General features: G+C 46.2%; 1 protein-coding gene across 1 annotated transcript in view; it reads left to right on the top strand.

Annotated features, from left to right (window-relative positions):
* Window positions 1-21,559, top strand: part of LOC143767923 (uncharacterized) — a 103,908-nt gene that overhangs the window by 70,088 nt on the left and 12,261 nt on the right. Inside the window, exons 7-9 of the mRNA XM_077256442.1 lie at window positions 20,829-20,978; window positions 21,108-21,287; window positions 21,371-21,494. Coding sequence (XP_077112557.1) covers window positions 20,829-20,978; window positions 21,108-21,287; window positions 21,371-21,494 — 454 coding nt within the window. The remainder of the gene's footprint in view (window positions 1-20,828; window positions 20,979-21,107; window positions 21,288-21,370; window positions 21,495-21,559) is intronic.

Below are 21,559 nucleotides of genomic sequence, written 5' to 3' on the forward strand. Positions count from 1 at the left end.
GTCAATGCATCTGATGTTCATGCTTCTGATCTTGTTCGTGCCTTCCATAGGGCTCATCCTGGTCGCCCTGGTGGATCTGGTGAGGGTTCGGTGCCCCCTCCTTGAGGGGGGGGTACTGTTGTGAATTTGGATTCTGGGCTCCCCCGGTGGCCGCTTGTGGAATTGGACTTGTCATCCTCTTTCCTGTTTCACCTGGTTCCATCAGTAGTGGGTGTCGCTATTTAAGCTCATTTCTCTGGTGGTTTCTTGCCGGTCAACAATGTTATCTGATGCCTCTCAGTGCTTGTTCCTGCTTCTAGACAACTACTAGATAAGTTGGACTTTTGTCCATGTTTTGTTTTGCCTATTTGTTCCAGTTCACAGCTGAAGTTTTGTTACTGTGTCTGGAAAGCTCTCGTTGATCAGGGATTGCTACTCTGGCGTTATGAGTTAATGCCAGAGTTTAAGGTAATCTCTGGATGGTGTTTTGTTAGTGTTTTTCTGCTGACCATGAAAGTATACTATCTGTCTTCTGCTATCTAGTAAGCGGACCTCAAATTTGCTAAGACTATTTTCCTGCTGCGTTTGTAGTTTCATCTGAACTCACCGTCATTATATGTGGGGGGCTACTGTCTTCTTTGGAATATTTCTCTAGAGGTGAGCCAGGTCTTATATTTCCCTCTGCTAGCTATTTAGGTCTTAGGCCAGAGCTGGGCATCTAGCGATAAATAGGAAATGCTACCTGGCTATTTCTAGTTGCGCGGCAGGCTTAGTTCATGGTCAGTATAGTTCCATCTTCCGAGAGCTTGTCCCTCTATAGGCTTGCTATGATCTCTGCCTGCAGAGATCATGACACCCAATGGTAACTCTAACCACACCTCTAACCCAGACACACCCCTAACCCTAATCCCAACCCTATTCCCAACCGTAAATGTAATCCAAACCCTAACCCTAACTTTAGCCCCAAACCTAACTGTAGCCTTAACCCTAGCCCCAACCCTAAACCTAGTCCTAACCCTAGCCCCAACCCTAACACTAGCCCTAACACTAGCCCTAACCCTAACCCTAGCCCTAACCCTAATGGGAAAATGGAAATAAATACATTTTTAAAATTTTTGAATTTTTCCCTAATTAAGCGGGTGATGAAGGGGGGTTTGATTTACTTTTATAGCTGTTTTTTTAGCGAATTTTTATGATTGGCAGCCGTCACACACTGAAAGGCGCTTTTTATTGCAAAAAATATTTTTTACGTTACCACATTTTGAGAGCTATAATTTTTTCATATTTGAGTCCACAGAGTCATGTGAGGTCTTGTTTTTTTGCCGGACGAGTTGACGTTTTTATTGGTAACATGCTCGGGCACGGGAGATTTTTTGATCACTTTTTATTCCAATTTTTGTGAGGCAGAATGACCAAAAACCAGCTATTCATGAATTTCTTTTGGGGGAGGCGTTTATACCGTTCCGCGTTTGGTAAAATTGATAAAGCAGTTTTATTCTTCGGGTCAGTACGAATACAGCGATACCTCATTTATATAATCTTTTTTATGTTTTGGCACTTTTATACGATAAAAACTATATTATAGAAAAAATAATTATTTTGGCATCGCTTTATTCTGAGGACCATAACTTTTTTATTTTTTCGCTGATGATGCTGTATGGCGGCTCATTTTTTGCAGGACAAGATGACGTTTGCAGCGGTACCATGGTTATTTATATCCATCTTTTTGATCGCGTGTTATTCCACTTTTGTTTGGTGGTATGAGAACAAAACGTTGTTTTTTGCCTCGTTTTTTTTTTTTTCCGGTGTTCACTGAAGGGGTTAACTAGTGATATAGTTTTATAGGTGGGGTCGTTACGGACGCGGCAATACTAAATATGTGTACATTTATTGATTGATTTTTTTATTTAGATATAGAAATGTATTTATGGGAATAATATATTTTTTTTTTCTTTATTTAGGAATTTTTATTTTTTTTTTACACATGTGGGAATTTTTTTTTTTTACTTTTTTACTTTGTCCCAGGGGGGACATCACAGATCGGTGATCTGACAGTTTGCACAGCACTCTGTCAGATCACCGATCTGACAGTTTGCACAGCACTCTGTCAGATCACCGATCTGACATGCAGACGTGCAGGCTTACCAGCGCCTGCACGGCACCCGGAAGTAATCCCTGCAGGACCCGGATGCAGCCCCGCGGCTATTTTGGATCCGGGGCCTGCAGGGATAGGCGGTAAGAGACCCTCGCAGCAACGCGATCACATCGCGTTGCTCCGGGGGTCTCAGGAATCCACTCAGGGAGCCCCCTCCCTGCGCGATGCTTCCCTGTACCACCGGCACACCGCGATCATGTTTGATCGCGGTGTGCCGGGGGTTAATGTGCCGGGGGCGGTCCGTGACCGCCCCTGGCACATAGTGCCGGATGTCAGCTGCGATAGGCAGCTGACGCCCGGCCGCGATCGGCCGTGCTCCCCCTGTGAGCGCGGCCTATCGTGCTGGATGAACTATTCCGTCCTTGGGAATTAGGGCCCACCCCACATGGACGGAATAGTACGTCCAATGGCAGAAAAGGGTTAAACTGCATTGAGCCTACTTTTTTATTTTAGGCCTACTAAGTCTGTCTGCGCCACTCCTTACAGTTGACCTCCACTGAACTAACCAATGCCGCCTGTGTAGCCCTGTAAGCAATTTTAAACTGCAATGAGCCTACTTTTTTATTTTAGGCCTACTAAGTCTGTCTGCGCCACTCCTTACAGTTGGCCTCCACTGAACTAACCAATGTCGCCTGTGTACCCCTGTAAGCAATTTTAAACTGCATTGAGCCTACTTTTTTTATTTTAGGCCTACTAAGTCTGTCTGCGCCACTTCTTACAGTTGGCCTCCACTGAACTATCCAATGCCGCCTGTGTACCCCTGTAACCTATTTTAAACTGCTTTGAGCCTACTTTTTTTTTTAGGCCTACTAAGGGTATGTGTCCACGATCAGGATGGCCGGCGGTATTGTCGGAGCGGCGAAGCCGCTCGGCGCTAAGCCTCGCCCCCTTCTGGGACGCGATGATGCCGGATGTGTTCATTGTACACATCCGGGATCATCGCACCCCTCGCCATAGGGCCCTGTGATATGCCTTGCGGGGACGCAGCGTCCTCGCAAGGTACACGGACATGCTGCGATCTGAAAAGACACGCAGCATAGTCGCAGGGAAGCCGGATGCGTGTTTCCACGCATAGTGGACACGGGATTTCATAAAATCCCCTCCACTATGCTGGAACATCTGGACGCTGCGTGTTTGACGCTGCAGCTCTGCGCAGCGTCAAACACGCAGCGTTTCCTGACCGTGGACACATACCCTTAGTGTGTCTGCGCCACTCCTTACAGTTTACCTCCACTGAACTAACCAATGCCACCTGTGTACCCCTGTAAACAATTTTAAACTGCATTTGGCCTACTTGTTTGGTTGGGCGTACTAACGGTGTCTGCCGCTGCTTGATGTTCTCATCCACTGAACACAGCTGTGCTTCAATTTTCAGGCTATATCAGATATTAAACTGCATTTGGCCTACTTGTTTGGTTGGGCCTACTAACGGTGTCTGCCGCTCCTTGCTTTTCTCCTCCGCTGAACACAGCTGAGCTTCAATTTTCAGGCTACTGTAAGTTGGACTGAAATTTGCCCACAATGTTACCATGGCCCGCAGCTCTCTGGAGCCGGGCACAACTGCTGCATATGTATCTGTATATTGTGGACAGATTTCAATCCGACTTATATGGCCCTTTGACTGCACACTTATGGTTACTGTAGAAGACTCAAAGTCTCATGCCAGAGAGTTATGTGGACCAATAGACTTACTGTTGAACCCATACAATGCTCTATGCACTTGGCTCTTGCAGGAGCTAGGCGTTTCAGAGCATTCTTTTGACTAATCGGGGAACCCCAATGACTGGAAGCACAAAAGCCTTTGTTTGTATATGATTGATACTTTTTAAACATTTTAAGCCATAATTTAAGGAAATACATAAAGTAACAAGTAATTTATGTTAAAAACAAGTAAGAGTGACTGCATGTAGCCCTACGACCTACTGCCATTTTTAACCTGTCAGCTTGTTTTGCCGCTATAAGATGCGGCCACTGATTTTCAGGGCTTATCTACAGCATTCTAGAATGCCATAGATAAGCCCATGATCTGACCTGCAAGATAAGAAAAATACATTTAATTATACTTGTCATGAACCGGGGGTGTTTGGTTGTGTAACGGTTCACAGCATGCTGCCAACAATATGCCACGAATCCCAGCAATGTGTCAGGGATCCCGGGGAGAATACCTTTGTCATCCCCACCTCTCACACCAATTTGTCACGCATTGGTGTGGTTTGGTTGCCCCCGGGTTCCTTCTGAAGGGGATTTATTTATAGCCCACTCCCCAATTCCCGGTTTGGAACTTGCAGCTCTCTGGCACCCCCTTTACCTTCAGGTCAGATTAGGTACTGCACCTAGGGTAATTCCTCGCCAGAAAGGCTGCCTGCTATGTACTGGCTATTGGGCTCACTGCAGCCAGGGCGATTTAACTACTCCCACTCAGGCGGGAACAATAATTAACAACGCCGCCGTGGCTACAAAGCTTCCCAAATGCACAGAACAAAGTATGCTGCCACCAGCTCCGATTTTCACAAGGATTATCGGGTCCGGAGCCAACCCAAATCAGTAGCGTAATTCACTTCAGAGGAAGCGACGGTTCGTTTATAGAGCAGAAGACAAACTAGTAAATTATATATTTACCTCCATAAAAAGGTAGGCAGTGTTTACAAAGTATTAAAAAGATACAGTATTATAAAGAAGACAATTCATGTGTGCATTACAGATTACAAATAAAATAGGATTAACAATGAAAAGAGAACACTTACAGGTCGTTCAGATCATTTCATATTATCATGGCAGCCGTGTGCTCAGGAGATAGCGTATTTTCTGCTGTATAAGACGACTGGGCGTATAAGACGACCCCCAACTTTTCCATATAAAATATGGAATTTGGGATATACTCGCCGTATAAGACGAGGGTCATCTTATACGCTCAGTCATCCTATACGGCGTGTGCGGATGGTTCCCAGGATCTGGAGGAGAGGAGACTCTCCTTCGGGCCCTGGGATCCATATACATGTAAAAAAAAAAGAATAAAAATAAAAAATATGCATATACTCACCCTCCGACGGCCTCTGGCTCTCAGCGGTGCAGGCGGCAGCCTCCGTTCCTAAGAATGCATTGAGCGTAGGACCTGCGATGACGTCGCGGTAACACGACCAGTCACGTGACCGCGACGTCATCGCAGGTCCTACGCTCAATGCATTCTTAGGAACGGAGGCTGCCGCTTGCACTGCTGAGAGCCAGGAGTCGTCGGAGGGTGAGTATATGCATATTTTTTATTTTTATTCTTTTTTTTTTACATGAATATGGATCCCAGGGCCTGAAGGAGAGTCTCCTCTCCTTCTAACCCTGGGAACCATCCAGGATCGCTCCCTGCGCACGCCGTACCCGGCGTATAAGACGACCCCCGACTTTTGAGATGATTTTCAGGGGTTAAAAAGGCGTCTTATACTCCGGAAAATACGGTACATCCAGGTACATTAGAACAGCTTTGCCGGGCTGTTAGCTCGCTTCCTGGGCCAAGACTAACTCACAACTCAGCAGGAATAAGATCTATGCCCTCTTGTCGTGACATCACTAAGTGGGCTGAGTAACGACATGCATTCCTCTTCTACTATTTTACGTCTCTGAGCCTCCAGACACAGACATTCCTGGGTCAGTAAGGGATGGGGAACAAGTGGCTGTAGGAGATTGGTCCAGTGATTCTAGTGAGGGTTTTGAATTACACATACAAGCAGCAGGCAGAGAGAGAAGAAGGGGGGTCGGAATAGCCCACAGCGTGTCTTGTCAGCTTTAAGGGACTTAGCAGAGCTCACAATACACAATCAGATACCTCATGTTCCTGACAGGTTGCCCCAGTTCTTTCTTCAGGGATTTACCTTTATTGTCCCCACATCTCACACCAATGTGTCACGAATTGTTGTGGTTTGGTTGCCCCCTGGTTCCTACTGAAGTGGATTTATTTATATCCCACTCCCCAATTCCCGGTTTGGAACTTGCAGCTCCCTGGCGCCCCCCTTACCCTCAGGTCAGTCAGGGAACTGCAACTAGGATAATTATTTGCCAGAAAGGCTGCCTTGCTATGTACTGGCTATTGGGCACACTGCAGCAAGGGCAATATAACTATTCCCGCTCAGGCAGGAATTATAATTATCAAACGCCGTCCGTCCCTGCCAGTTTTGCCCAACCAGCTCAGAATGCTTTGCTGCCACCAGCTGCTATTACTATGATTAATAACGGGTCAGGAGCCAACCCAATCAGTAGCGTGATTTACTTTAGAGTACGTTGGTGGTAAGCAGGGGTGTAACTACAACAGGTGCAGGAGTTGCAATCGCACCCAGGCCCTGGAGCCTAGGGGGCCCTCAAAGTCCCTTTGGCCTATAGAAAAAGACTATTGCTATTAAAGATTTAAAATATTTGGGGCCCCGTTGGAGCTTTCACATGGAGGCCAGCGAGTTTCAAGTTACGCCACTGGGGGTACGTTTTAGAACAAGGAGAACAAAACTAGTAGATATTATAGCTTTTACTCCAAAAAGATGAGGCAGTGTTTGCAAAAAGTATAAAAAATATTACGAGATGAGACAATTATAGTATGCACAAAACAATTACAAAATAAAAGGGATTAAAGTTGAAAAAAAACACTTACAGTTCTCTCATATAATGGCAGCTTATGTGGCTGGGGAGAAGGAGGACACATCCCAATGCATCAGAGCAGATTCGAACAAAGTCCAGCTCACCATAATCGACATCCTTGAAGACTCGGAGCACGGAGCCGCTGTGTCAGGGTGTAACAAATCAAAGAAGAAATGAGGAATCCAGCTCAACGAGGTGGTGAAAAAAACTTCTTTCTTTATTCACTCGAAAATATATTCAGTGGAGGATAAAAACATCAGCGATTACAAAAGATAAAATGCGATATCAACGCGTTTCTGGTGACCAAGCACCCTTAATCATGATTAAGGGTGCTTGGTCACCAGAAACGCGTTGATATCGCATTTTATTTTTTGTAATCGCTGATGTTTTTATCCTCCACTGAATATATTTTCGAGTGAATAAAGAAAGAAGTTTTTTTCACCACCTAGTTGAGCTGGATTCCTCATTTCTTCTTTGATCAGAGCAGATTGCAGAGTTTCTGTTAGCTGACTTCCTGGCCAAAAGACACGCCTAAAATGAGGCTGAATTTCATACCCTTGGCTCGTTACATCACTGAGGGACTGGATACTCCCCTTTTTATGAAAGTTATGAAATATGGCTATTAGCCATAATTCCTGGGGGAGAAGCCCGTAGAAGGAAGACAAAACTATCATTTTTCTCAGCATGAAAGGGATGTTCAATTAAGTCTAAACATGATTTGACTATATGCCTCGGTTAAGTCGTAATCCACTACTTGGATTCTGCCGGTACGGGAAATTAGGAAACGCACTGGTGTGTAGCTCTATCGTTGCACATCCCAAATATGTAACTTTCACACCTATACCACTACTTGGGGTTGAGTTATTCCATCTTGAATAACTCTCATACACAAATGGAAGCACATGGCTTCAAACAAAGAACTGGTTTCTGCTAACCAACACATTCTTGAGGGAGGGGGGAATGAGTGGTATAGAATTACACAGAGTGAGAAGGAGAGCTTTCTAGGCAGTGAGAAGGAGGAGCTGTGGAGGGGAACCACAGCTGCAGCGTGTGTACACAGACCTAATGGATGTAGCAGAGCTCAGTGTGCGTTATAATCTAGAATCAAATACATCATATTTCCTGACAATACTCACCCGGGGGGCGGTCCGGTTCGATGGGTGTCGCGGGTCCGGATCCGGCGCCTCCCATCTTATGATTGCCGTCCTCTTGCTTGCTTAATGGTTCTTGGCATCGCACGCCTGCGCAGGAGTACTTACCTGCTCTGTTGAGGACAGAGGAAAGTACTGCCGTGCGCATTTGCCGGGAAAGGTCAGAGAAGCCCAGCGCCTGTGCACTGCAGTACTTTGCTTTGCTGTCAGCAGGGCAGATAAGTACTCCTGGCCAGGAGTGTGATGCCAAGAACCATGAAGCAAGCAGGAGGGCGGCAATCATAAGAAGATGGGAGGTGCCGTACCTGTGACACCCATTGGACCTGATGCATCCTCTCCGGGTGAGTATAATAAAACTTATTTTTTTTTACCTTTCAGGTGGGATCGGGGGCTTACGTGCAGCATTATAGAATGCTGTAGATAAGCCCTGAAAGGCAGTGGCCATATCTTATATCAGCCAAAACAACTGACAGGTTCCCTTTAAAAAAGATGATATAACTTGGCATTTTTTTATTTATATTTTAAATGCCATAGACTTTTTTTGGCAGACAAATTGAAAACCGTAATGAATAAAGTATATCAGTTATTTCTATCTACAGCTTTGATATTATTGAAGACAATAGCAACATGCACTGTACCGTATATACTCGAGTATAAGCCGAGAATTTCAGCCCATTTATTTAGGCTGAAATTGCCCCTCTCAGTTTATATTCGAGTCACACCCAGGCGTCGGTAGGGGAGGCGGAGCAGCAGCTGTGTAATAATACTCACCTGCTCCTGGTGCGGTCCCTGCAGATCCCTGGTTCCCCAGCGCCGGCAGCTTCTTCCTGTATTAAGCGGTCACATGGTACCGCTCATTGCAGTAATGAATATGGAACCGACTCCACTCCCATAGGGGTGGGGTCGCATATTCATTACTGTAATGAGCGGTACCATGTGACCGCTCAATACAGGAAGAAGCTGCCGGGCCCAGGGGAACCAGGGACCGCTCCAGGAGCAGGTGAGTATAACGCAGTGCGCGATATTCACCTGCTCCCCGTTCCACCGCCGCCGGCCACCGCTTCGTCTTCCGCTTCCTCTGCAGTGATGCTCAGGTCAGAGGGCGCGATGACATGATTAGTGTGCACGCCGCCCTCTGCCTGAACAGTCAGTGCAGAGGACGGGGAAGACGCAGCGGCGGCCATCGGCGTTAGAACGGGGAGCAGGTGAATATAGCAAGTACCGGGGGCCTGAGCGACGAGAGGTGAGTATGTGTTTTTTTTTTATGGCAGCAACAGCAAATGGGGCAAATATCTCTATGGAGCATCTTATGGGGCCATAATCAATGTTTGTGCAGCTTTATTTGGGGCAAATGTCTATATGGAGCATCTTATGGGGCCATAATCAATGTTTGTGCAACTTTATATGGGGCAAATGTCTACATGGAGCATCTTATGGGGCTATAATCAATGTTTGTGCAGCATTATATGGGGCATATTTTAATATGGAGCATCTTATGGGGCCCATCAAACTTTATGGAGCATTTTATGGGGCTCCTGATTCAATATGGATATTCAAAAACACTTAGCCTACTGATGTCTCAATTAATTTTTCTTTTATTGGTATCTATTTGTATTTTTGTCATTTACCGGTAGCTGCTGCATTTCCCACCCTAGGCTTATACTCGAGTCGTTAAGTTTTCCCAGTTTTTTGTGGCAAAATTAGGGGTCTCGGCTTATACTCGAGTATGTACGGTAATTTGTAAAATCACAATAACCTACGAAACCTCATCAAGCTTCAAATGACAGGACACACAAAAGGAAGGGGCGCTCTGCTTTTATGGACTGTCCAAGAATTTCTGGAAAGCTGGCGACCCTGATCTGTATTCTGATCACTTTTTACATACCACCTTATAAGACAGTCTCATTTGTTTTGGATCCTTTCCAGCTAAATCAAGCTCTTTCATCTTTTTCTCTCGAGCTTTCTGAGCACCTCCTTTACCTGCTTTTGATTTTCCACTCTCCATATTTATTTATAAACTACAAACAACTACCACCATAGAAAAAAAACAAAATTAAATAATAGAAGCAGCAGCCCGGCTAAACAATAAAGCTCAATATGACATTTCAGCCATTAATTTACACTCAATAACAATGTGGCTTAGGCCAGTTTCACACTAGCGTGTGTGATGTGAGAAGCTCGCACGAGTCTCTCACAACAACACCCAGTGCTGCCGCCTGCCCTCTGACAGTAGCATGCGCTGCATGTATTTCTGTGTGAGTCTGTCACATCTTCACCCGGTGCTGCACCGGCCCTCTGACCGGAGCGTGCGGCTGCATGTATTTCTGTGTGAGTCTTTCACATCAACACCCGGGGCTGCCACCGGCCCTCTGATTGGAGCGTGTGGCTGCATGTATTTCTGTGTGAGTCTCTCACATCAATACCCAGTTCTGCCACCGGCCCTCTGACCGGAGCGTGCGGCTGCATGTATTTCTATGTGAGTCTCTCGCATCAACACCCGGTGCTGCCGCCTGCCCTCTGACCGGAGCGTGCGGCTGCATGTATTTCTGTGTGTGAGTCTCTCACATCTTCACCCGTTGCTGCCACCGGCCCTCTGACCGGAGCGTGCGGCTGCATGTATTTCTGTGTGAGTCTTTCACATCAACACCCGGTGCTGCCACAGGCCCTCGGACCGGAGCGTGCGGCTGCATGTATTTCTGTGTGAGTCTCTCACATCTTCTCCCTGTGCTGCCGCCTGCCCTCGGACCGGAGCGTGCGGCTGCACGTATTTCTATGTGAGTCTCACATCTTCACCCTGTGCTGCCGCCTACCCTCGGACCAGAGCGTGTGGCTGCATGTATTTCTATGCGAGTTTCTTGCATCACACATGCTATTGTGAAACCGGCCTTAAAGGAAACCTAGCATGTCCCCCAAAGCTATGAAGCTGCAGATATGTGGTTACTCTGCAGGTTAGTAGCACCTGCTCTGATGCTGGGAGGAAATTCACCTTATTCCATCTGGCAGTCTCACTCTTTCAGTCACGTGGTTACTGCCGGCGTGGGTTCAGTCATCACTCTGTGTATAGGGAGCAGTGGCTGTGACTATTCCGGCTGCACTGACTGACAGCTAACTATGCTTTAGAACCTGCTGTCAGTCAGTGAACACGCGACTGAAAGGGCGAGACTGTCGGATGGAATAAAGTTAATTTCCTCTCAGTATCAGAGCTCTCAGAGCACCCGCATAAACAGGGTGCAGTATACACAGGTACTATATACAGGCTGCAGTATATACAGGTACTATATACAGGGTGCAGTATACACAGGTACTATATACAGGGTGCAGTATACACAGGTACTATATACAGGGTGCAGTATACACAGGTACTATATACAGGCTGCAGTATATACAGGTACTATATACAGGGTGCTGTATACACAGGTGCTATATACAGGGTGCAGTATACACAGGTACTATATACAGGCTGCAGTATATACAGGTACTATATACAGGGTGCTGTATACACAGGTACTATATCCAGGGTGCAGTATACACAGGTACTATATACAGGCTGCAGTATATACAGGTACGGCTACTCTCACACTAGCGTAGTGCACTGCACGTCGCTATGCGTCGTTTTGTAGAAAAAACGCATCCTGCATAATGCAGGATGCGTTTTTTCTCCATAGACTAACATTAGCGACGCATTGACACACGTCGCAACCGTCGTCCGGAACTCCGCCCCCGCCTCCTCGCAATGGGCCAGCGGATGCGTTGAAAAACAGCATCCGCTGCCCCCGTTGTGCGGCGCTTTCAACGCTAGCTTCGTTGCGTCGGCACGTCGCATTGCAACGTGCAGTGCACAACGCTAGTGTGAAAGTAGCCTACTATATACAGGCTGCAGTATACACGTGTACTATATACAGGGTGCAGTATACACAGGTACTATATACAGGGTGCAGTATATACAGGGTACAGTGTATATATATGGTACAGTATGCACAGGTACTACATACAGGGTGCAGTATACACAAGGACTATATACAGGGTGCAGTATACACTGGTCCTATATACAGGGTGCAGTATATATATGGTGCAGTATACACAGGTACTATATACAGGCTGCAGTATATAAAGGTATCATACATGGTGCAGTATATATGTGGTACAGTATACACAGGTACTATATACAGGGTGCAGTATATAAAGGTACTATATACAGGGTGCAGTATATACAGGTACTATATACAGGGTGTAGTATATACAGGTACTATATACAAGGTGCAGTATATACAGGTACTATATACAGGGTGCAGTATATACAGGTACTATATACAGGGTGCAGTATACACAGGTATTATATACAGGGTGCAGTATACACAGGTACTATATACAGGGTGCAGTATATACAGGTACTATATACAGGCTGCAGTATATACAAGTACTATATACAGGCTGCAGTATATACAGGTACTATATACAGGCTGCAGTATATACAGGTACTACATGCAGGGTGCAGTATATATAGGTACTACATGCAGGGTGCAGTATATATATTGTACAGTATAAACAGTTACTATATACAGGGTGCAGTATATACAGGTACTATATACAGGGTGCAGTATACAGGTACTATATACAGGTGCTGTATATATTAAACACAAATTTTTGCATATCCCATTAAATTCTTTAGGAACAAAAATTAAATTGAAGTGACCAAAGAAAATATATTAAAATGATGAAATGTATTAATTCATACAAAAATTGATCAAAATAACAGGAACAAAAGGTACTGGATGGTGGAGGCTGTCTCATAAAGTCCACATGTTAATTTTTAATGACATAGAACATATAGCTTATATCAGTAATTGCCAATGATTATTTTTGGGCTTGATCCTAAGTAAAAAGGTACATGTGCAAAAAAGGTGCTATAATGCTATAAAGTGCTTAGTGCAGAAAAATGTACTAACATTTCATTTGTGCCTTAAATACAATCATCATATGAAGTAGTAGTTGCTATTTCCACAATTAGCCATCAGATGGTTCTGTTATCCCATACTAAAACATTCTCCTAGCAAGTCAAGCATTTATCATTAAATCAATAAATATCAGATAGACGATTTTAAAGGGAACCTGTCACCTCGTTTTTCCGCTATAAGATGCGGCCACTGCCTTTCAGGACTTATCTACATCATTCTATAATGCTGTACATAAGCCCCCGGTCTGACCTGAGAGATAAGAAAAGCAAGTTTTATTATACTCACCCAGGGGCGGTCCAATCCAATGGATGTCGCATGTCCGGGTCCGGCGCCTGCCATCTTCATGCGATGTCGTTATCCTGCTTGCTTCGTGTCGTACTCATGCGCAGGCGTACTGATTTGGTCTGTTGAGGGCAGAGCAAAGTACAGCAGTGCACAGGCGCTGGGCCTCTCTTACCTTTCCCAGCGCCTGCGCATTGCAGGACTTTGCCCTGCCCTCAACAGGGCAGATCAGTACACCTGCACAGGAGCACAATGCGAAGCAAGCAGGATGATGACATCGCATGGAGATGGGAGGCACCGGACCCAGACCTCTGACACCCATCGGATCGGACCGCCCCCCTGGGTAAGTATAATAAAATTTGTATTCCTTATCTTTCAGGTTGGACCGGGGCTTATCTGCAGCATTATAGAATGCTGTACATAAGCCCCGAAAGCCAGTGGCCGCATCTTACAGCAGCAAAACGAGGTGACACGTTCCCTTTAAGTATTCAACTGAGCAAATGCACTAATAAGACTGGTACAGACACTATCGTTGCATATATTCATGTTAATACCATTTAATTCAGTTTGCTATTCAAAAAATGGCATAATACAACCCAAAGGTATCTGGGATAATATTGGACGTGGACACCACTTACCGCAGGGCACAGGCACTGAGCAGCAGGGACTGGAGTAGGAGTGGGACTCAGACTATCCTGTGAGCTGTGGGCCTGTGGCAAACTGTAATGGCGGCCACTGCCTGTCTTCTCAGCCTCAGATCCGGAGGGTTCAGAGGCGTGCTTACGTATTAGGCTGTACATGACAGGACTCTCTGAACCCCAGCTGGATCCAATCCCAGCATGCCACTGGGTGCCATAGCAACGCGCTCTCAGCCTGCAGTGAGTCCCGCCCGCCCCACTGTCAGCTGTGTGTGGCCGGCCGCTCTCCACTACCGCGGGCCGCAGTCAGGTGTTCTTTCATTGTACACGCTGCAGGGCGGGCAGGTGCTAATTAAGTGGCTCGGGGGGCGAATGCTTCTGCCACCTGGCCCAGCCCGCCACTGCCTACAGCACATTTCTTGGGATTCGCCATCAGGCCCACGGCTTTGAGCAAATCTACTACCGCTTGCACCTAGAACAAGTGGGTATGCCAGTCAGTACTAAAGATGAAAACGCCTTCCAATGGGGGTTCCAGTACTATGTCCATTAACCTCTGGAACGTGGCTGGGGCCCCATGTAGTCCAAAGGGCAGGCCGACATAGTGGTACAGACCCTCCGGTGTTATGAAGTTGGTCTTTTCCTTTGCCGACTCTGTAAGAGGCACCTGCCAATATCACTTAGTCAGATCGAGTGTGGTGACGTACTGGGCCTGACCTAGGAGCTCGATCAGCTTGCCTACCCTGGGCATTAGGTAAAGGTTGAACTTTGACACCTCAGTTAACATACGGAAGTCAATACGGAACCGTTATGACCCAACCTGCTTCAGGATTAGCACCATCGGGCTAGCCCAGTCACTCCAGGATTCCTCAATTACTCCCAGCTGAAGCATTTGTTTCACCTTACTCATGATCGCTTGTCTGCGGGCCTCGGGCACACAGTACGGTTTCATTTATACCGTCACGTGAGGCTCAGTGACAATGTCATGCTGGATGACATAGGTTTGACCGGGTAAACCCGATAATACATCAGTATTCCCTTTTACCAATTTCCGTACCTCTCGCTGCTGCTGTTTCGAGAGGGTGTCTCCTATCTTTACCTCTCCCTCTGCCTCCGTCTGGACCGATATCGGAGGGTCCCCAGATGATATGTTGGGAGTCACCTCCGTAAGCATACACTCCCGGTCCTTCCACGCTTTCAACAGATTAATGTGATACAACTGTTCAGGTTTTCTTTCCCCGGACTGGTAAACTCGGTAGTTTACTTCACCCACTTTTTCCCCCAAACTTCATACGGCCCTTGCCACTGGGCCATAAGCTTGCTTTCGGTAGTGGGCACCAAAACCAACACCCGATTTCCCACGTTAAAGGAGCGAACCATGGCCTTTTTGTTATATACGCGGCTCTGTGCTGCCTGAGCATCCACCAAATACTTCTTTACTATAGGCATGACCGCTGCAATTTGGTCCTGCATGTTGGCAACGTGATCAATAACACTCTTATAGGGTGTAGGTTCCTGCTCCCATGTCTCTTTGGCTACATCCAACAGACCCCTAGAATGCCTTCCTTACAGTAGCTCAAAGGGTGAAAATCCCATGGAAGCCTGCAGTACCTCCTGAATGGCGAACATCAGGGCAACAACATGTCCCAATTCCTTGTATCCTTAGAGACTACTTTCTTCAACATGGATTTGAAGGTTTTGTTGAAGCGCTCGACTAACCCGTCGGTCTGGGGGTGATACACCGACGTTTGTAACTGTTGTATTTTTTGAAGCTTGCGCAGTTCCTTTGTCACCTTGGACATAAAAGGAGTCACCTGATCAGTGAGGATCTCCTTCGGTAGCCTAAGGTGACAGAACATGGCAAACAACTCCCAGGCGATAAGTTTAGCTGAGGTGTGCCGCAGCAGTGTGGCCTCCGGGTACTTGGTGTCGTAATTTACGACCACCAATATGTGTTGGTGGCCCCGGGCAGATTTTACTGTTGGCCCCACGAGATCCAGCGCAATCCATTCAAAAGGTACCTCTATGATGGGCATAGGTACCAATGGACTCCTGTAGTTCGCGGTAGGTGAGGTCATTTGGCACTCCGGACATGTGTCACAGTACCTCTGGACCTCCGCATAGACCCCAGGCCAAAAAAATGCTGCAGTATGTGTTCCTGCATCTTTTTGGCCCCCAAGTGCCCCCCCCAGCATGTGAGTGTGAGCCATTTTGAGCACCGTGCGAGGGAAGGATTGAGGCATTATCAGTTGTTTTACCACTTCATCCCGGATTTTGTCAACCCTATACAATAGGTCTTGGTTGACAGCCATGCGAGGGAAAAAACGTTTCTGCACCTAGTTGCTGAGCCACTCCATTAACCTTAATCACCCTTTATTGTGCCCAAGCAAGGGTGAGATCCTGGAACTGAGCTGTCTCAAACTTACCAGGGGGTGCTTCCAGCTCAGGGATCAGTGGGGTCTCCCCAACCTCACCTGCCAATACCTCTAGGGGACACCTAGAGGGTTTACACGGCAGGTGTCCCTGACTTGGGATCTTCGGGTTCCGTGCCCAGAATATCATATACCTTAGGAGGGTTAACCCTGGTCTCCACAGGGACCAGAACAGTGGTAAGTCTCTTCCCAATACAGTCCCATACGGAAGAGTCTACCACTCTGACCACGTCTTATCTCTCCACACGGGGTGGAAAACGTAACCTCCATGGTCAGGTACTCTTGGAGTTCCCCATGTATGCATACCACCCCCACTTCCCGTTTCATTGGGGTTGTTCCCAGCAACAAGGGACCCATGTACCAGAGTCCCTAAGCTCCCCGAGTCCAAGAGAGCCTCTGTCTGGTACCCGTTAAGGAGTACCTTGCCTACAGTGGTGGAGCACAATGGCTGGGCGAACATAGACACAGTATACCCACAGACCATGGGTTCAGCTGTCAAGGGGCAGTTGGCATCCACATGTCCAGGGCCCAGGCACTGCCAACACTTGATAGCTGTGGCGCGACTGGACCTTGGGGCCGACATAGGGGACACGGGACTGCTGTCACTCTCGCTCGGTCCTGATTGGCCCCAGTAGAGTGACATGGATTTTTCCCAGGCTCCTGGGTTGGTGGAGCCCAACGTGACAGCTGTAATGGAGCCATGTCCCGCATAAAGTCCTGAGTGGCCATGTACCACTTAATCAGTACCACCACCTGGTCCAGAGTGCCCGGGTCCCCACCCAATGCTGTGTGGCATGAAGGTATTAACCCCCAGTCGGGCAAGGATCTCACCTTTTAGCATGGTGTAGTTTTGGGCGTCCATCCGACTGAGGTTAAAGTAGACCTCTAGCACTTCACAGCTCAGGAATCGAGCCACCACTTTCGCCCACTGGAACGTTGGCAGGTTCTCCCGCACTGCCGTGTGCTCATGGACGATGAGGAAAGCTTCCACATCCTGGGGGATACATATCACCATTCACATATGAACCCCCCGCCTCACAGCCTCCATATATTAGTAGTGTCACCTATGTGCCACCATATATTAGTAATGTCACCTATGTGCCCTCATAGTTTAGTAATGTCAGCTATATGACCCCATATATTAGTAATGTCACTTATGTCCCCAATATATATATATATAATGTCTATGTGCCCCCATATATTAGTAATGTCTCCTATGTGCTCCCATATATTAGTAATGTCATCTACAGGTGCTTCTCACAAAATTAGAATATCATCAAAAAGTTAATTTATTTCATTTCTTCCATACAAAAAAGTTAAACTCTTAAATAGAGTCATTACAAACAGAGTGATCTATTTCAAGTGTTTCTTTCTGATAATGATGATTATTATGGCTTACAGCCAATGAAAACCCAAAGGTCATTATCTCAGTAAATTAGAATACTTTATACCACCAGCTTGAAAAATGATTTTAAAATCCAAAATGTTGGTCTACTGAAATGTATGTTTAGTAAATGCGCTCAAAACTGGGTCGTGGCTCCTTTTGCATCAATACTGCAACAATTGGCGTGGCTTGGAAGCGATCAGCCTGTGGCACTGCTGAGGTGCTATGGAAGCCCAGTTTGCTTTGATAGCAGCCTTCCGCTCGATTGCATTGTTGGGTCTGTTGTCTCTCTTGACAATACCACATAGTTTCTCTATGGGTTAAGGTCAGGCGAGTTTGTTGGCCAATTAAGCACAATGATACTGTTGTTTTTAAACCAGGTATTGATACTTTTGGCAGTGTGGACAGGTGCCAAGTCCTGCTGGAGAATTACATTTCCATCTCCAAAAAGCTTTTCGGTAGAGGGAAGCATGAAGTGCTCTAAAATTTCCTGGTAGACGGCTGCGCTGATTTTGGTCTTGATAAAACACCAGCAGATGACATGACTCCTCATCACTGATTGTGGAAACTTCACACTAGACCTCAAGCAGCATGGATTGTGTGCCTCTCCACTCTTCTTACAGACTCTGGGACCTTGATTTCCAAATGAAATGCAAAATTTACTTTCTTCCGAAAACAACACCTTGGATCACTGAGCAACAGTTCAGTTCTTTTGCTCCTTGGCCAAGGTAAGGTGCTTCGGGTGCTGTCTATTGGTCATGAGTGGCTTGACACAAGGAATGCGACACTTGTAGCCCATGTTCTGGATATGTATGTGTGCGGTGGCTCTTGAAGCAATGACTCCAGCAGCAGTCCACTCCTTGTGAATTTCCCCCAATTTTTTGAATGGCCTTTTCATAACAATCCTTTCAAGGCTGTGGTTATCCCGGTTACTTGTGCATCTTTGTGCAACCTTTTGTGGCTTACCCTCCTTGTGGAGTTTGTCAATGGATAACTGTCAAGTCAGCAGTCTTCCCCATGATTGTAGAGCCTACTGTAACAGAATAAGGGACCTTTTTAAATGCTTAGAAAATCTTTGCAGGTGTTTTTGTTAATTATTCTAATTTACTGAGATAATGACTTTTAGTTTTCACAGCCATAATCATCAACATTACCAGAAATAAACACTTGAAATAGATAAGTCTACGTTCACATTTGCGGTCGGCGCCGCAGCGTCGGGCGCTGCAGCGTCGCCGCATGCGTCATGCGCCCCTATATTTAACATGGGGGCGCATGGACATGCGTCGCACTTGCGTTTTGCGCCGCATGCGTCCCTGCGGCGCACGCGTCCGGGCGCATTGGACGCAGCAAGTTGCATTTTTGCTGCGTCCAAAATCAATCAAAAAAATGACGCATGCGGCGCAAAACGCAGCGTTGTGCATGCGTTTTGCTGCGTTTTTGTTTGCGTTGTGCGTTGCGGCGCCGACGCTGCGGCGCACAACGCAAATGTGAACGTAGTCTTACTCTTTTTGTAATGACTCTATATAATATAAGAGTTTTACATTTTGTATTGAATAACTGGAATAATCTCAATCTTGAGATTGTGGGCCCAATTCCAGCTATTGCTGTCAGACCTGTGATTTCTATCTACACCACAGTGTATAGGATAATAAAGTAGAATAAAATTGTTATGGACGTGACTTAACTAACATTGTGCAGTGATTCTGTTTTCAGCACAGACACAGGAAGCAACCGAGGAGCTGTGAGCATGGAACCATCAGAGAAAGGTGAGTTAAGTGTTTGTTATTTTATCATGTGCCTGCCAGCAGCACAGGGGGGGCATATCCATGATGGGAGTGGGGGGGGAGAGTGCAGGCACATGTAATATTCGCTGCTCCCCTGTGAATCAACTTGGCACAGGTTCAGCACCGAGGTGATGAACAGCAGGTGCAGTGAATATTACATGAGGCTAATGAGCGGGAGCACAGAACCTCCTGCTGTCTCAGCAGCCCGCAGGCAGCCCACCCCAGCCCCCTGACAGCACTCCAGAGCCGCCCCCCTCCTCTACAGTACAGCACACCGATTCGGATTATAAGACGCACCCCCCACTTTCCCAAAAAATTTTGGGGAACAAAAGTGCGTCTTATAGTCCGAAAAATACGGTATATGGTCGGCCAAACCCCCTAAATCAGTGCTTTCATGTAACTTTACTCTAATGTGTATGGGGCCGATAAAAGGTAACTTTTTAGACGCTGCCTCTGGCCCGGCCTAATAGACCTTCGTACATTGCAGCCCAGACACCATTATTATGCATGTAAGTATCGTAGTAACTAGGCCACCCCATACTATCGAGTACTTGGGAGTAGAGGGCCATTCAGTCGAACTCTCACACCTTAGATGCCATGTTTGCTTTTGGCAGCAGTAAGTGGTTAAACTACCAGGATTTTTGTTGCAGACACCCTGTACCGTCCCTGCAGTGTACATCTATGTTCTGGTGTTCGAAAGACATCATTTTTTTTTAAACAATTGTTTATTGTGTGAAAAAATAAAATGTGTCTTCTGCTTTTTCCTTGTATTTTTCTTTTTACAAGAATTGTTGGAGCCAATTTTCTTCAGAAAATAAACACATATTAAAATGTTTCTAGTGTTTTTCTTGTAATATAGGAAAACCTAATGACAGAAATAAACCCCATAAAACACTGTACATGGAGACGTTGGGATCAGATAATTTCTGTCCGCGGTGTTTGTGGGGAAAAAAAATCTTTTATAAAACCCTCAAACTTCTGTGTGTGAATCAGAGCTGAGATCTAACGTGATGGAAGATTACAGTGCGGGGAAGACGGGAAACCTCCATATAGAGGCCGGTGGGGATGGAGTCAGTGACGGACTCTGGACAAATATGTTTCTAGAGCCGTAGTAGAAGATGAAGATGTCGTCCTCATCATGAAGTAGTTATTTCTCCTGTCCCGTGTAATGAATATCTCCTGCAGTATTGCTATTGCCGATTCCAGTGTCGGTAAATGAGATGAGAATTAGCGTTATGGAAGATGAGTCTATGAGGAACGTATTCAGCTGCCGACTCCGAGGAAGAAACTGCTTGTTGTCTGTGGCCTAAATATATAGGTTTTATTAGTAGATGGAAAGAAAGAAACTAAATACTGTAAAATAATAAATCTCCTCATATGTTTCCCTTATTATCTCCAGTAATTGTATTATTACACTGGATTTTTATGATGTTGCATCGGCTCATCTTCTCATTCAGGTCTCTACAATATCGGATCCTCTCAGTGAAGATCTTCTATATAAGAGAATTTTTCTAAATCGCCCATCAAAGATGGATATGGACAGAGACAAGATGGCGGAGAGGATATTACACCTCACCCTAGAGATCCTCTTCCGGCTTACTGGAGAGGTGAGAGATTCTGATGACGTCACATTACATCATTCTTTTCTATGGGAATAACAGATGGACAAAACTGGAGAGGTGAGGACTCTGGAAATGTCTGTAGTGAGATTTATTAATGTGTCTCTCCATAACCAGGATTACACAGCAGAGAAGAAGACCACTAGTGAACGCTGTCAGGACCCTTTGTCTGAGGGATGCGAAAGACTCCTGAGCCCAATCACAAGGCCTCCATCTCACCCCCTGATACATGAGGACATCAATGACCAGAAGTTCCTAGAACACATCTACAAGATGACTGAGCTGCTGACTGGAGAGGTGACACTGCTGGGAATGCTGGGACATTATACAGTAACACTATGAAGAGATCGGGGGGATGATGGTATCATTGTATGTGTCAGGTTCCTATAAGGTGTCAGGATGTTGCTGTCTATTTCTCCATGGAGGAGTGGGAGTATTTAGAAGGACACAAAGATCTGTATAAGGACATCATGATGGCGTTTCCCCAGCCCCTCACATCACCAGGTAATAGACAGGAGAAAATACACACGGCTTATAATTATCTGTATGTAAAGAATGAATTCAGTCCC

This window comes from Ranitomeya variabilis, chromosome 4 (assembly GCF_051348905.1).
Source record: "Ranitomeya variabilis isolate aRanVar5 chromosome 4, aRanVar5.hap1, whole genome shotgun sequence".
Taxonomy (NCBI): Eukaryota; Metazoa; Chordata; class Amphibia; order Anura; family Dendrobatidae; genus Ranitomeya; species Ranitomeya variabilis.